General features: G+C 38.3%; 1 protein-coding gene across 1 annotated transcript; it reads right to left on the bottom strand.

The window, feature by feature from the left end:
* Positions 1–1,422: 1,422 nt before the first annotated feature.
* Positions 1,423–16,159, bottom strand: retreg1 (reticulophagy regulator 1). Its single transcript, XM_073874643.1, has 9 exons — positions 15,846–16,159; positions 14,873–14,979; positions 14,590–14,620; positions 5,708–5,834; positions 5,524–5,608; positions 5,047–5,169; positions 3,049–3,119; positions 2,837–2,960; positions 1,423–2,618 (listed from the first exon to the last, which is right to left on the bottom strand). The coding sequence occupies exons 1-9, from the start codon at positions 16,076–16,078 to the stop codon at positions 2,170–2,172; spliced, it is 1,350 nt and encodes a 449-aa protein (XP_073730744.1). The 5' UTR covers positions 16,079–16,159; the 3' UTR covers positions 1,423–2,169.
* Between the last annotated feature and the right edge of the window lie 1,730 nt (positions 16,160–17,889).

Below are 17,889 nucleotides of genomic sequence, written 5' to 3'. Positions count from 1 at the left end.
TAAAATTTCAGATTTGTGAAATCTATTTTCAGTCATTGTGTAATAAAGGTCAAGCTGCTGATAGATCTAAAAACAAAATTCATATTTTATAATACATCATTAGTTTGTTAGACAGTGGCGGCTGGTCAATGGGGGCGCTGGGGCACCGCCCCCTTAAAGTTGGCCAGAGAATTTGCTTTAGTTATGTCAACTTTATTTTATAAGTTACAGCAACTCTAGTCAATACAGTTAAATGACTTGTAAATCCAAGTTGATTAAAGGATTAGTCCATTTTCTTAAACAAAAAATCCAGGTAATTTACTCACCACCATGTCATCCAAAATGCCGATGTCCCTCCCCGTTCAGTCGAGAAGAAACCACGTTCTCCGAGGAAAACATTCCAGGATTTTTCCCATTCCAATGGACTCCAATAGAGCCCAACATCCAATACCCAACTCAACACCCAACGTTTTTTTTTTCAAAGGAGTTTCAAAGGACCACAAACGATCCCAAACGAGGCACAAGGGTCCCATCCAGCAAAACAACCGTCATTTTTGACAAGAAAAACAAAAAATTTGCACCCTTAAACCACAACCTCTCGTCCAGGTCCCGTCGTGACGCGCCAGCGTGACCCCACGCAATACGTCATGACGTCAAGAGGTCAGAGAGGACGAACGCGAAACTCCGCCCCAGTGTTTACAAGTGTTGAGAAAGAGGATCGTTCCTACGTTGTTGTATGTGGAATGATACTAATTAATGTCTTTGTGTCAGTTTATTGTTTAAAATGGTCCGCAAATGTGCATTTCATATATGTAACACGTGACCTTTCTACGTCACTACGCATTTACGTTAGGTCACGCTGGCGCATCACAGGATCGGACCCAGACGAGAAGCTGTGGTTCAAAAGTGCACATCCTTTTCCTTTTCCTGCCAAAAATGACAATCGCTTCGCTACATAAGACCCTTATGCCTCGTTTGGGATTGTTTATAGTCCCTTGAAACTCCGTTGAAGAAAACTGTTAAGTGTTGAGTTAAGTATCAAATGTTGGGCTCCACCAAAGTACATCAAAATGAGAAAAATCCTGCAATGTTTTCCTCCAAAAACACAATTTCTTCTCGACTGAACAAAGAAAGACATCAACATCCTGGATGACATGGTGGTGAGCAAACCACCTGGATCCTTCCTTCAAGAAAATTGACTATTCCTTTAAACTTAAAAAATTAAGTGCAAAGATTTTTTTACAGTGATGCTAAATTTAGATCTCACTGTGAACAGAAACATGGTCTTGGATATATGTTCCTCTTTACCTTGACATTTGAAAGAGCCAATTGTGAATAAAAGTTAAATTGAGGGTCTTTCTCAAAAAGATTAATTAAGAGCTCATGGGGATTTCATCTAATTAATTATCAATTATTACATTTAATTAAAATAAACCCTTAAGGTCAGGTTTATTATAACTCTTTATTATATATAAACTGTGCTTAAAGGGTATATTATATATAAATGTTCAACTTAAGTGCCTGTTTTCTCTAGTGCCCTAGTTGCATCACTCTGAAGAAAAGTGCAAATACAAACAATACAAGTCTGAAAATAAAACACAGAACTATACATGCAAAGGATTACACTTACTCGCTTTTCAAAAAATCTTCATGAAAAAATACAAATAAAACAAACAAACTAGAAAACAAATCAAAACACATCTTTACATGTATCCTACAGTACATATGGTGTTTTGTTTTTGTTGTACGTGCTACCACTGTGAAAGTACTGCTGATTGTCTATTAGTAGGAGTCTCTGTCTCAGCCATTAAGCTTTTTTAAAGGAGAAAATGACAAAAAGTTGAATAGACAAATGCATCCTGCATCCACCTCTCCTGCGTCCTACCTGTTTTAACAGCTAAACTAGTGACATTTCTCTGGTCCATAACCCTCTGGTCATTGTCAGGTTGATATCTTATACAGTAGGTTGATTTGAATGTGATATACAATTACAATGACCCACTCATATAAAGCGGTGCCAAAACCAGCCACTACCAATTAGCCACAGATGGATTTATTTGTATAGCTAAAGAACCGAATCACACCATTAAAGTTAAAACAATGGGATACCTACACAACCCTGGACCTTTCCCTGTAAACCATCCCACCCACATCCCATCACAGAGGGAGGCGGAATCCCTCAAAATAACATCAGGGTCGTCCCAGCAGTTGCGAGAGAAAGCCCGGTTTGCTAGGTTTAGATGGATCTGTGCGGTTCGCTCTGTCCAGGCTCAGCTCTCCCTCCAGCTGTTCCAGCTCTGATTGGTCCAACAGCTCAAAGTCCTCCGCCTCACTGTCTGATTCCTCAGCGAGTGCCTGGACCAGCGCCGGCGGTACCATGGCCTCCAGGCGTTCCTGCATGGCCGCGGTGACTGCTGCTGTTATCACGTCCCCAGCTAACCTCTGCACAACGTCCAGGGCCTGGACTGTAGGTTCTTCTTCTGATTGTGTGGACCCAAACCTGCTGGGATGGGCAGGTGTGGTGGGCATTCCAATGCTATCTTCATCATCCTCCCCATTTGTTCCCAAGACATTGTCTAGGGAAGGAAACTTTGGTAGACCACCGGTGAAGACCTCTTCATCGCTTCTCCGGTCTGAGTCTGAATTGGAAAATATTTAAAATGATATTAAACATTCACATTCAAAAAGAATAAGACCTTCACTTTACATTGGTTTTGGCTTTGTGCAAAAGATTTTGGAAGATGGAAGATTTTACACAACTGTTTGTAATAAGTGAAGTTGAAATAGCCAACTATTATAGAAGGGAACGTCCACAAACTTTCGACAATGTATGTTTCTAAAACATGAGGGAGCTTACCCTCTGAGTTTTCTGTTTGAGGTGTGTTCCCCTCTGAAAGATTAAAGGTACCGTTGTCTGTCCATGTCACTTCAGAGACCTCTGTGTCTGATATCGACAGCTCCCTGCACACGGTGGAGTCCACCTGTAGTAGATCTTCCAATATCAGTATACATTCACAAAAAACTGGTAATACAATTTTCATTGGCTACTCCAAGGCTATTAAGACTGACCTTGGGGAAAAGTGATGACAGATCAGCTTCAATGCTCTCTCTCTCGGCTTGTGACTGAAGTATCCTTTTCTCTAAGAAAGTGGAAATTGCAAATGAGATTAAATTTGTAATCAAGTTTATCTTGATTCTGGTTTATGTTAGTTTAGCAGGTGGACCTGTGTAGTTAAAGGAATACCCTACTCATTTTCAATATTAAAATATGTTATTACCTTAACTAAGAATTGTAGATACATCCCTCTGTCGTCTGTGTGCGTGCGCGTGGGCGCTGGAGCGCGCTGTGGCGCTTGGATGGCATTTGGCTTGGCCCCATTCATTCGGTGGTGCCATTTGGGGATAGGGTTGGAGGTGACCAAGCACATCGGCGTTTTTCCTGTTTGGGACGAGTAGTTGTACGGGCAAGTTTGGTGGTACAAAATAAAACGTAGCGCTTTTCTAAGGGCTCAGTCACACCAAAAGCGCTTTAAACGCTTGCAAACGCAAGGCGCGACGCACTGCCTTTTTTAAAAAAGAGCAGTGCAGCGCGGCTTTTCATATTGCTAAGCAACCACCGAGTCAGCTGTCTTGTCAATCAAATATTGAAGCGTGAGCGCTCTTTTGCTGTTAACTGTCATATTAGCAGAAACTTTAAAAAGAGGGCGCTTGCTCTGACCTTGTTTGAGTGTGAGAGGAGCACAAACACGCAGGAGAGAGTGAGCGAGTGGAGTCCGGTTCTTCAAAGCAACTGTAAACTTCTCTCGCCACAACGTAAGGCCCGCCTCTCCCCTCATTCGATTGGACAATGGAAGACGCGAATGACGTCAGGCGCTCCTCCGCTCTCAGCGCTCCTTCAAAAACGCGTGCGCGGCAGGCGGCAGAAAACCGCAAGGCGCTCGGCGCGCATAAACAGCGCGCAAACGCGCCCTGCCCATAGAATATCATTCAAAAAAGGCGCCTGCAACTGCCATAAACGCTTTTGGTGTGACTGAGCCCTAAGCGGATTTAAAAGAGGAACTATATTTTATGGCGTAATAGCACTTTTGGGAGTACTTCGACTCGGCGCAGTAACACCCTCCCTCTCCCATTATGAGAGTGAGAAGGGGAGCGGACTTTTCAGGCGGGTCGAAGTACTCCCAAAAGTGCTATTACGCCATAAAATATAGTTCCTCTTTTAAATCCGCTTAGAAAAGCGCTACGTTTTATTTTGTACCACCAAACTTGCTCGTATAACTACTCGTCTTAAATAGGAAAAACGTTGATGTGTTCACTTCTAACTTTATCTCTAAATGGTACCATTGAATGAATGGGGCTAAGCTAAATTTTAATATTGAAAATGAGTAGACTATTCCTTTAACCATTGCGAGTTAGATGGTGAAGGGACATTCCCAACCATTGGGTTAAACTAATCCAGAAAATGCATATAACGTTTTTGACCCAACAATGGGTTAAAAACTAAACATTTTATCAAATGTTGTGTTAAAGGTGCAGTGTGTAATTTTTAAAAGGATCTCTTGACAGAAATGCAAAATAATATACAAAACTATATGATCAGGGGTGTATAAAGACCTTTTTATAATGAACCGTTATGTTTTTATTACCTTAAAATTAGACGTTTTTATCTACATACACCGAGGGTCCCCCTACGTGGAAGTCGCCATTTTGTGCCACCATGTTTCTGCAGAAGACCTTAACGGAAGTTTTTTACTAAGTTGTCTCCGTCGATGACATTTTTTTAGGGGGTGGCTACTGTACCTTCTCTTTGCGTTTCAAAAGCGAGGGAAGAGCAGTGAACTGAGCCATTGGTTGCAATTCGCAACCTCACCACTACATGCCACTAAAATTTACACACTGCACCTTTAAATTGAAAACAACCCAGCATTTTTAAAGTGTAATGAAGCTGGTGGGCCCTATTAAGATGCTTGATGTGGACCCAAGCACAACTCATACTGGCTTTGATGGTCTCATGATAATTTTGATTTCTAAATGCTTTTGACCTTTAACCTCTGTGTATCTGAGACGTACCATGGTTCTCCTTGATTTTCTGAAGAAAGTCGCCCACTCCGAAGTCCAGTTTCTGCAGAACTGGTTTCATCCACAATCCAAACTCATGTGATGACACCAAGGGCCAGAGAAAAATTCCTAGTACTGTAGATAAGCAGATGGACAAACTATTAATGTGAGTGTCACGCTTGCCAGCGTGTTTATGAACCAGCTGACGGCAGGAAACCAAAGAAGCCAGAGACTGAGTGAGATTGGCGTCATGGTTCAATTACTAGGAATCCACGATCACATGTCAATCGTACTGTTAGGTGTTCTAGTGCGATCTTGAGGTAAACCCAGAAAAGGGTGTTCGCATTGCCAAAAGTAACATTAATCTTTAAACTTAAATGAAGATCTAAAGAGTCCAAATCTCATACATACAGTGGTGTAAGTCTGTCAGTAAAAACATTTACATTTCAATTACAGATGATCCTCTTTTTGACTAAATGTGCTACTTACCTAAGATGTATGAAATAACAACCCCTGGAATGTAACGCCCGAGTAAGGCCAGAAAGGAACACATACTGCATACCAGCAGACAGAACTGCGATGAGAGACAAATACAGTCTTTAACATTCCAGTCCTGCCTCTTTTACTGTTTGTATTACACAAATATCTCAGTCTGCTGCAAATCCATTCATACCTTGCCTGGATTCTGCTGTTTAAAAGAGGAAGTCTCTTCAATGAACAGCTTGAAGCTTGTCCAGGGGTCTGTGAATGGAGATCCTGATCCAGACTTGTCCTCCTGGGCAGAGTCTATGACCTCCCAACTAGAAATTAAAAACACAGATTACATATTAGTAAGCATTAGTGCTGAACCACAAGTGTGATAGGATAACCTTTCTGAAAGAGCACACCTTATAATTCATTCATATTTATGAATAATTTATATTCTTTGCACTTCTTTATTTAGCACTGGATACGTGCTGAAATATGTGTTGATGTGTTGAACTTTTTTTTTGCAGTCTTCGCAACACTTTTCTGGGATCTAAGAGTCTCAGGACTTTTATAAGAGTCTGTGACGAAAAGATATACTGCAATGTGCATTGCAGTATATCTTCTTCACAGAAATGAAACATATGATAAAGACAGTCACGTTTCTACACTCAAAAAAATGCTGGGCTATTTTTCAACCCAGCGTTGGGTCAAAAAGTAACAAACCCAGCCGTAAAAACAAGATCACAAAATGCATACAAAATAGCCACTTCGTGCAATATTTGATATTTGTATGATGTATACAACTTGAGTGTTGCACACTGTAAAAATGTTGGGTTATTTTCATAAAGGGACAAACCCCACCAGTTGGGTGGTAATTTAACCAATGCTGGGTTGTTTCAACCCAAAATGCTTGGTTATTTGAACTCATTGTTGGGTCAAACACAAACAATTCTAGGTCAATTCAACCCAAAGGCTGGGTTTATCCTTTTTTTTTGACCCAATGCCAAGTCTAGAAATATCCAGCATAAAAATATAAAAAATATTTTTGGGGTGTATGTATGTAATGTTAGGACGTTTATGGATGATGTTAATACATTTTTCCGTGGCATTCTCACGGATCTGCGCATATTTTCTGTGGCATTCTCACGGATTGGTTACTCAACTGTTCTGTCCTATTTTCTTACCATTGTCGCTTCGGTTTAGGGCCAGGTTTACATAAAATGACATCCCTGCTCAAACCCAACTCTAACCCCAATGCCAGGCAACAATTGATTAAAGTTTAGAAAATATAAAATACATCAGAAAAAATAGTATAAACAAATATTTAAAGTGACATACTAACACAAACACCAAATCTAACCCTAAACCGAAGCGACAATGGTTTGAAAATAGGAAAAAGCAGCCGAGCAACCAATCCGTGAGAACGCCACGGAAAAGAAAGTCCGGAGATCCGTGAGAATGCCACGGAACTTTGTGAGATCATGTTGCAACTAAGCTACACATTTTACAAACACTAATTGGAACGCAAAATCAGAATGAAATTAATTAAATGGATTCATTGAATATAACAATAGTACACTCTAAAAATGTCTGGGTTAATTTTGACCCATAATGGGCAAACATCGGACAGAACACATGCTGGGTCAAAATGACCCAATGCTGGGCTGTTGTTATGCAACCATGGGGTATAATAGCCCAGCAGTTGGGTCAATTCCAACCCAGCGATGTGTCCTATCCAATATTTACCCATTATGGGTAAAAAATAACCCAGACATTTTTAGAGTGCATCACAATGTGTATGCCTTTAAAGACCGATTCTAGCACAGAGTACATGTGAGATAGTTCACAGTCCCAGTGGTGATCCAATTACAGCAATACAGAATACAAGAGGATTGTTTTTACTTAGCACTAGTGATGGGGACGAGACCGCCTATGCCGAGTCTGAGTCAAGACCAAGTCTTTGAAGGGTCAAGACCGAGTCGAGACTGAGTCTGTTGGTTTTCAAATACAGTCGAGTCCGAGTCAAGACCGAGTCTTTGAGGAAGCAAGTCTGAGTGGAGGCCGAGTCCTTTAGGATTAGAGACCGAGTCGAGCCCAAGACCATAAAAACATGTCAGTATTCATGATTTAATTATCACCCCAGTTAATAATCCACATTTAGGCCTACAGACTAAGCTAGATTGGGAATTGTTTTGAGAAGCAGTCTTAACGTCCTAATATGGACTATGCTTTTACTATCATTAAAAAAATCCCTATCACATGCATCATCTTCTGCATATTTTTTTAGAGATAAATAAATGGCTCTCATGGCAGTATCTTTGCATTGCACCATGGGATGTCATTTTCAAATAATGCCCATCAACATTGCATTTTATTATTATTGTTATGTGTTGTGTGGTTTTTTTATATGAACATAAAAAAATGCGTTGGTCTCGAGGACCGAGTCTTTGAAGGAACAAGTCCGAGACGAGTCCGAGAAAGCAGAAATCGGTCTCGAGACCGGACTCGAGTACTACATCACTAGTTAGCACTACAATAGGTTCACAAGATAACTGAAATGGAGTCGACCTGGGTATACCTGATTTATAAATGGGGTGGAGGTTCCATACTGAAATATTTGGCTTGGCTAATTTAAGGGCTCACCTTCTTTTTTTTTTAAGATGTAAGATTGCCATCTAGGGATTCAAATTTTAAAATATCAATTGTAAAGAACCTTATTGATAGCTGAAGTTTAAACATTTCACTTTAATAGATCACTATTCTAATAATAGATCTCTAAGCCTGCCAAACTCAAAATTAGACTCTTTGACGAGTTAACATTACATCTGACGTAACGTGAGGTGTTTAAATATACAGGTTTTGTTTTGGTAAAACATGGGTGGGTAAAAATATCATATAAAAAGTAAAGCAATATTTTCCTTGATCTTTTGGCTTTCAATGAATTAGCATGACTTTAGAAAGTGGCATTTGAGAATTCCTTGGCACAGGATACGCATCTATTAACAGGCTGCCTGTTAATGCCCTTTATCTTCTTTTATGCAGCCCTACCCCTGCCCCCTCACAGCTGTTGACCTGCATTTGCCAAAACATAACAAACAACGCCCCCTAGAGTACCAAAACGTGTCAAAAATATACAAATAAAGAGCTTGACATACAAACAAATCAGCCCCAAAGCATGCCTCAAACAATGATGCCCTCTCTAACAGATCACTTCTGTGTTTCCTCCAAAAGGCCATAAAGCAGTCACCACGACATTGCTGAAACATGTTTCCCTTACCGGAGGTTTCCTATTAAAGGGGGCGTCGTGTGACTATGAGGCAACAGAGCTCACATTAGCATGTGGCTGATACAGTTCAAGATTAGGAGAAGCCAGGAAAAGTGAGATCAGGCTTGCCCAACCCGGGCCAGAGCTGATGACTGGAGATCACTGAGGTGTGATAACCACATGATGCAGATGGGCTTGTAAAAATGTGGGGAGAATTAGTCACATTACATCTTTCATTACAGGGTAGGTGGTTGTTTGGGAAACCTGGCTGTTGACTGGTGCCATGTGGTGGATGATGGTCACTCAACGCTATTTTATATCTAACTGCTTATATTTTTGCTGCTGGTAGCTGCTTAAATGAAATAAAATGCAGTAGCATTCAAAGGTATAGAAACACTTATTCTTTATTTATATTTTTTTCACATTTTAAAATAATAGTCAACTCATCAGACATAATTGTTGTTGTTAACTAGCTGTCACTCGAGTAGTACCCTTTAAAAGGTCCAAACATGTAACATTAGGTACAGATACATTTGGTACCAATATATGAGATACTAATGTACCTATGAGGTACTAATTTAAACTCTTGTGGGCGGTTTCCCGGACCGGGATTAGACTAATCCTAGACTAAAATAAATGTAAGAGCTGTCCAAACTGAAAACAGCTTGCACTGACATATCTTATAATACATCAGTGCCCTTTGTTCTACCTCAAAATGCACACAAGTATTGTCTTTAGTAAGGCATGTTTGTTAAAACTTGTTATATTTCCTAATTAAACTAATGTCTAGTCCTGGCTTAAGCTAATCCCTGGCTGGGAAACCACCCCTTGAGGTGCAAAGCTGTATACTAGGGCTGTCAATAGATTAATCGCAAAAAACAAAACAAAATAAAAGTTTGTTTTTGCATAATATATGTGTGTGCACTGTGTGTAATTATTTTGCATATAAATACACAAACACATGCATATATGCATTTAAGAAACATTTACATGTATGCATATATTTATTTAGATTTTTATATATTTTATATTATATATAAACAAAAAAATATATACATAACTACAATTTTTTATTTTATTTTTACATGTATGTGTGTATTTACATATACATAATAATTACACACAATACACACAAATATAGTACGCAAACACATTGCAAACTTTTATTTTGAAAGTGATTAATTGCCATTAATCTTTTTACAGCCCTACTGTATACTTTTTGAAAAGGTACAGTCCAGGTGACAGCTGAGGTACATATTTTGAATTTATTTAGTGTATATTTGAGCATTTTTAGTAGTTTCAGGGTAGCCCAGAGTTTGTCTGTTTGTTTTTCTTTATTATTAATACTAAGTAATCCGTTAAAATACATTTTGTATACATTTATTTAAAGAAATTAATATGTTAATACGAATATTAATACAAAAACATTTCAAACATTTAAGCATACACCTTCAGATTAAAAGATATTTATCATCATTAGAAGCATTTCAGTCAAGTGTTTCTATTATGTTTTGAATGTACATTCCAATAACAGGTGACTCTTTTTTCTATAAAGCAAGCAACTCTTTAGTAGACTTCCATGATAATCTTTAAAACAACACAGAAAGCTACTTGTCATATCCTTAAACAAGCCTAGTGACAGTACACTGAAATAGCCCTAAACAAACAGCTGAGGAATGACAGCAAAAATCCACCTCCGTCAGAAACACTAGCTCTGCCAAATGAAGTCCTTTAACAGTGTTTAACTCCTGTTTAAGGTTCTGCTGAGAGAAAGCCAATCACTGACAGCCATAAAGTGCTTGTGACAATCAACACAAAATTTCACCAAGCAAATGTTCCACAACAAGACCCTATCACACTTGTTGTGACCGCGTGACCACTGAACATGTGATACATGACTGACAATAATTCAGAACATCCTCACATCTGAAACGTGACACATTTAAAGGCCGTGTAATTGCAGTAGATATTAAATGTGCTATGATTAAACAGAATTAGATAAAGCAATAAAAGACAAATGATTTATTCACTTTAAAAAAACTACAAGACACAAAATATACATGCATGCCCCGTAAACGTGTAATTTAACATTTATTATTATTATATTATAATTATACAATTATTAAACAGTATTACATTTCTTTCACATGTATTAAAATAGTGAAATTCTATGAAAGCAAACGATGCTAAATGCACTAAAAGTGGTTCACTGGCTCGTAATCATGGAACCATTTTAAGTGCCATATAGCACTGTGTAGTGTAGAACCATATTGTGCTATAGACGGTTTCAGCAGTAACAACATAAACAAGCGGCTTTCGTGGCCATCACGTAACTTCCGGTAAACTCCGCGAAGAATAAATAACAACAAAGTCCTTTTAAAGTCGTTTATTTATATAACAAGCAAAATAAACAACGCGTAGATTACATAGGAACCTAAACGATTTTCTATTTTCGACGAGGTATTTGTTTAAGAGTTCAGTTTAAGCAACTAGTCAGACCATTAAACAAATAGTAACCGGAAGTAAAGTTCGGACCAGACGCTTGTCGCGTCACCGCACGTGCGCCAGATGAAACGGTCTATATAGAACTATATCTAGTGCTATAGTGTTGCTATATCACCCCCGGATGGTTCTTCTGAGGTGCTTAGGTGCTAAATAGCACTAAAAGTGGTTCACTGGCTTGTTATCATAGGGGAACCATTATAAGTGCCAAATGGCACTGTAGAACAATATTGTGCTATATAGAACCATATCTGGTGCTATGGTGTTGCTATATAACCCCTGGATGGTTCTTCATAGGTGCTAAATAGCACTAAAAGTGGTTCACTGGCTTGTAATCATAGGGGAACCATATAAGTGCCAAATAGCATTGTAGAACCATATTGTGCTATATACCATCTGGTGCTATATCACCCCAATGGTTCTTCATAGGTGCTTTACAGGTGCTATATAGCACTAAAAATGGTTCTCTATATGATTACAAACTTGTTGTGCTATTTAGCACACAAAAAATTCAGTTTTTCAGAAATTCACAGTTTTTTAAACAGATTTAAACATTTTGTTTTAAATAAAGTTAATTATGATGACTTTTATCTGCGAAAATGTAATGTTTACCCAACATGTTCTTACTTTTTTTTCCAGAAATAGGGGGAAATGGTTAATTTGCACATAAAAACACATAATATAATAAAACTGCTTAGTTTAAATTCACTCTTGCTATCTAACTAAAAAAGAGATTAAATATAATGTGAAAACAATAAACATGTTTAACTTTAACTTTAAATTATTTACCGTTTTTTATTTACATGATCATTTATATGTTTATATAGGGGTATAAAATGCCATGCTGCCATTTGTTTTGTGTGTGTGTGTTTTGCAAAAAACGTATTTTAGGGTCTAATTCAGATATTCCGAATACCAACACAATTAACAACTATTATTGTTACCAATATATAATCAAAATAATCGTTCATTTATTACCTTAATGTTGATCCGTGGTCTTCTGCGATCATCTCAAAACCTCTAGGCTTCAACATGAGAAGCGTTTAGTTGTGTCAGAAGGTGAGTGTGTCAGTGATAAGGTCCAGAGTTCAGATAGAATCACAAATGAAGTGTTGCATGAAGCCACACCAGCTAGTGTTTATGTTGAACGAGGCCTGAGCTTTACTATTTCAACCGGTCAGGTCTAAAAATACCATAGTCACACAGCATTCCTCAAGCAGACATCACAGTGCTGGACAGGGTGGTGGGGGCATGAATACACACACGTACAAACACTCAATATAACACCCCTTTAATACCCCCTTTTCATAGAAAGAGACCCTCTGGGAACAGTATTTTCTTACTGAAAAATGATCTACACAAAGGTACATACATAGCTAACATTTTTAACTAGAAAATGGTCCCCAAACCTCATCAACTTTTTCACTCTTTTCTCATAATGATCATCTCGTAGTGACAACAATTTACTAAATAGTCAAGAAGACAGTTTATTTATTAAAAAAATTACGTACTTGCTACAGTGGCACATGAACAACCCAAAAGATGCACTGAAGTTCCTAGGTACCATGCCATCACAATTTGCCCTAAATTGGCAGCTTTTCTCATTCTGAAACCAAAAACTATATCGACCAAAAGGCTGGTTCTTGGCTGGTATATACTGAACTGTACCAGTGCCATCGTTTAGTTGCCAGGTGTACTCATTGCTCTAAATATATACACACACAGAGCTCAGAAATGATTTATTCAAAACTCTTTAAAAGGCATCCCAGGATGAGACGCTGCTTGATAAAATGCTACATTTTTGTAAATTTCCAGGTAAAGGGTGGCTACACTGAAGATGCTAAAATATAACATTTTACTTCAAATAAAGTTTTGTTTATTTTTAATACTTTCCTATCATGATTCCAATATTACCATTGTATTATTATGACATATATTTTATGAGTTTACAATAATATTGTAAACTCAACAAAAATATTAAGAATGAGTAAATGTAGATATAATAGGTTTATTTATAGCCTACTATAGGCTTTTAATTATTTGGTCATTTGACTATGACGAAAGGGCAGTGACTTGTCAAACTACTAATACCAGTCATCTAACCCTCACCTAGACTCCTCCAATGAGCTGTTGAGTTTCTAGACACACCTTTTGTTTCTTAGTATCCGGGTATGTGATTGGCCAGTTGGATGAGACACTACAAAAACCCCCCCAATAAGAGGGGTGGAGAAATTTAAGGAAGGATTACGATGAGTTCTGGGCACACAAATAACTGAGTCATGCTAAAGACTGAAACATGCCACACACGGACAAACAACAGTCTGAAACATAAACAAAAGTTTCACAACACTGAATTCAACACATGCAACCCCAGGAGGAACAACCCATGTTGGGTCACATATCGCATCGTACTGATAAACAAACATTCATTACTCAATGACAAATATTGTACATTTATTATTAGACTGAATATAATTTACATTATTTTTTTGAAGAATTTTCAAACATTAAACTGCTATTGTATTATATTGTTATTTCTTAAGCTTTTGTGTTTTTTTATTATTATTTAGTAAATATTAGTTATAATTATTATATTATACCTCCATAAATATTATATTTACTTTTATTATATTTTACTGTAATTATATTGGCTTTAAATTGTCTTTACATTTTATTATTCCCATTTAAATCCTCAATAACATACTCAAATACAAAAAGTGTTTGTAAATATAGGAGGAGGGGGGTCAGAGGGGTCCACGGACAGATCAGGGGGGAAACAACTGTTTAAACACGCCTCGCTTCAACAGCAGCCGACAGAAACGAACAAGTTGAGGCAATCCAGCAGCTGTTCGTCAAGCACTCGAGGTTTAATGAGGGCTGCCTCACATAAACACCACACTGAGGATTACTGAACTGGCATCTCACCCCTGGCGCACAATGCTGACATTACATTTGTTTTAACCGTAAGTACATAAACAATGACAGGGCAGCTCTGGTCAGAGTACTGTGCAGCAACTGAATTAAAATAATGGAAGGCCGAAGGCCACTGATATGCAGTTTTGGATGAACTTATTAAACATCAAATCAATACTTTTATTCAGAAAGACTGGCTTTGGAATAATTTGATATGCAAAGGTTTAGGTGTGTTTGATTGGGATTGGATCTGTACGAAATCTCCAGGAACAGGGTTGGTGACCACTGCTCTATGCCAACTAAAAGAAATACACCACCCTCTAGTGGTTACAGGTCGAACTGCAATTCATATTTCAGTTTTTTTTAATGCATGGTTTATGGTACAGGTGTGCATGCTCTTAACCTACCTGCTTGTCATACTCCTCCATAAAGAAGCTCCTGTAAACAGGAAAATAAACATGAGTGGGATCTGCAAGTTATATTACTATATTATTATCAGCAATAAGGACAGCAGCAATGCCATGCTATCAAAAAAGCATGTATATGTGACAGACAATTGCTGAGCTATGTAAAAGATCATATAGACTCATGTGGGACTGGTGGCCAATATATCAACACTTGCTTTCATTCTGTGAGTCGCATGGTATACCCAAAGATGCTGTAATATTACAGGATGACACAAATCCATACCTTTTGATCTAGAAAGAGCCACATCTCGCATTATCTGTATCACCAATATGACAGCCAGACACAAGGAGATGATGCTGAATACTCTACATGGACTGAGGGACACCAGCCTGTATAAAACAAAAACAACAGACATAAAAGCACATTTAATGCATATTTTATAATCTTTTAACTTTTTTCATAATTCAATACTGCTATAGTTTTACCAGCGTTGAACAAACAGCTGGCATGTGTTTTAAATTTGTAGCACTGTTGCCTTACAGCAACTAGTTCCTCGGTTCAGGCCCGGCAACGTCAGGTCGAGTTTGCATGTTCTCCCTGTGTCAGAATAAACTCAGGCTAGGTAAAAAACATGCAGGTTAGGTGAATTAGAGATGCCAAATTGCCCTTTCCTCAATGTGTGTATGAATCAACTTGTGTGGATTAACACGTGTATTAATTAGTTCCATCAATATAGCCATAGATGCTGGAATGGCGTTAAGAATAACAAGACATGTCTAATCTTTGGTTTTTAAATCCAGCCTATTGTTTTGAGAGTGAAACTAAAACTGTTGAGCATTTACCTAATTCCAGTAGGGAACACCAAGTTACTCAATACATAGTCCTATTAACCTTAATACTGTGATTACCCACATATCACCCAGCTTTTAATTTTTGGCTAATATAGCTTGTAGGACATGCATCAGAACATTTTGCACATGCAAGATGCATAAATTATAAATAAAGTTAAAATATGAAAAATATATTTGTCATGCAAATAAAACATTGCCCTAATATAAGCCTAGTCTATAAGGCTTTAGCATTACCTTTAACATTACATTACAATACAATCAATTATGATCCATATTTTTTAATGCAACATTTTATTTAAAGTCAGAAATAATGATTTTTCTGATATGTCTGCTATATCTGCATTTTATGTGATCTCATAGAAATAAGTGCACGAGGAAAAAAAGCGCTGCGTCATGTGTCTCACCAGAAGACAATATTTGTAATAGCGAAGAAAGCGGAAGTCCATAATGGTCTTTTCCAGTTGATCAGCTTTGATACATTATAGAATGGATGAAATGTCCCTGCAGGGCGTGGGACGCTGATGGTGGTCTGCTCTTTTTCCGTCTCTGCCATCTCTTCACCTGAGTTCAGCTCTGCGCTTTTAACCGGCTCCACCTCTGACACATCCGCGCTGTTGTATCCACCCCGATGAGCCATAGCAGACAATCGGGAGCCCGGTCCCCGCTCCTCACGCGCACTGCCGCCAGCTGCTGTCTGTGTTGTTGTTGTTTGGTCGCTGACGTCATTCAGAGGCAGCCCCGCGTTGCTGTTGGGAACTCTGACGTCACCGCTCAGTCAGCTGTCTGACCTGTTCTTACCTATATGCTTGCAATCCTGATCTAGAAGTTAAAGCCAAATGAACTTGTTGTGCGTTCTTTTATTTATTTAATTGCATTGTCTTAAAAAATATATAGGCCTATTTTGAAATGTCCCTTATGTTTTTTTTGTTTTTTTTTTATAGCCCGGTCTGGACCGGTCGACGCAATTCAAGTCCTTATTCCGTTACAAAATAAGAAAGTATGTGATGATCTATAAAATAATATATAATAATAACTATTATACTATAATAACTATGTTATAGGGAACAAATGTGTACATGTCTGTCAATAAGAAAGCTATTACAACTATTAAACTTTGTGACATAGTTAATATTCTACTTTAAGGCTTGTAATCTTATTTAATGCCCCCTCCTTATTTTTTTGCCTTTCACTTCTTTTTTCATTTTTTTTCTTATGATCTTTATGTGATCTCCATTTAAATCTCATGTGCTTTATATGATGGTTTCTTATGTATCATATATCTAAATTATTGAACCACACTTTTTTGTTACTTGGAAGATATATCGTTTTGGGGGTGGATTATGCATTTATTATTTCCACAAATATATATTCTGTCTTGTTATTGATTATGCATTTAATACTGATTATGAATATATTCTTTCTTATTATTTAGCCATTGTATCTCAACTTTAGTTATTGTTTCCACAAATATACACTCACCTAAAGGGTTATTAGGAACTCCATACTAATACTGTGTTTGACCCCCTTTCGCCTTCAGAACTGCCTTAATTCTACGTGGCATTGATTCAATAAGGTGCTGAAAGGATTCTTTAGAAATGTTGGCCCATATTGATAGGATAGCATCTGCAGTTGATGGAGATTTGTGGGATGCACATCCAGGGCACGAAGCTCCCGTCCCACCACATCCCAAAGATGCTCTATTGGGTTGAGATCTGGTGACTGTGGGGGCTATTTTAGTACAGTGAACTCATTTTCATGTTCAAGAAACCAATTTGAAATGATTCGAGCTTTGTGACATGGTGCATTATCCTGCTGGAAGTAGCCATCAGAGAATGGGTACATGGTGGTCATAAAGGGATGGACATGGTCAGAAACAATGCTCAGGTAGGCTGTGGCATTTAAACGATGCCCAATTGGCACTAAGCGGCCTACAGTGTGCCAAGAAAACATCTCCCACACCATTACACCACCACCAGCAGCCTGCACAGTGGTAACAAGGCATGATGGATCCATGTTCTCATTCTGTTTACGCCAAATTCTGACTCTCCCATCTGAATGTCTCAACAGAAATCGAGACTCATCAGACCAGGCAACATTTTTCCAGTCTTCAACTGTCCAATTTTGGTGAGCTCTTGCAAATTATAGCCTCTTTTTCCTATTTGTAGTGGAGATGAGTGGTACCCGGTGGGGCCTTCTGCTGTTGTAGCCCATCCGCCTCAAGGTTGTGCATGTTGTGGCTTCACAAATGCTTTGCTGCATACCTCGGTTGTAACGAGTGGTTATTTCAGTCAAAGTTGCTCTTCTATCAGCTTGAATCAGTCGGCCCATTCTCGTCTGACCTCTAGCATCAACAAGGCATTTTTGCCCACAGGACTGCCGCATACTGGATGTTTTTCCCATTTCACACCATTCTTTGTAAAACCACAAATGGTTGTGCATGAAATCCCA

Source organism: Misgurnus anguillicaudatus, chromosome 2 (genome assembly GCF_027580225.2).
Source record: "Misgurnus anguillicaudatus chromosome 2, ASM2758022v2, whole genome shotgun sequence".
Lineage (NCBI taxonomy): Eukaryota > Metazoa > Chordata > Actinopteri > Cypriniformes > Cobitidae > Misgurnus > Misgurnus anguillicaudatus.
This window is presented reverse-complemented; position numbering and strand designations above follow the sequence as displayed.

What these genes read in the sequence shown, in the direction of transcription:
- retreg1 (XM_073874643.1), bottom strand. Translation starts at nt 16,078, where the DNA reads ATGGCTCATCGGGGTGGATACAACAGCGCGGATGTGTCAGAGGTGGAG. An exon ending in GAAAATCAAGGAGAACCATG is followed by an intron (nt 3,120 to 5,046) that starts GTACGTCTCAGA and finishes CCACTTTCTTAG; the next exon opens with AGAAAAGGATACTTCAGTCA. An exon ending in TGTCATCACTTTTCCCCAAG is followed by an intron (nt 2,961 to 3,048) that starts GTCAGTCTTAAT and finishes GATCTACTACAG; the next exon opens with GTGGACTCCACCGTGTGCAG.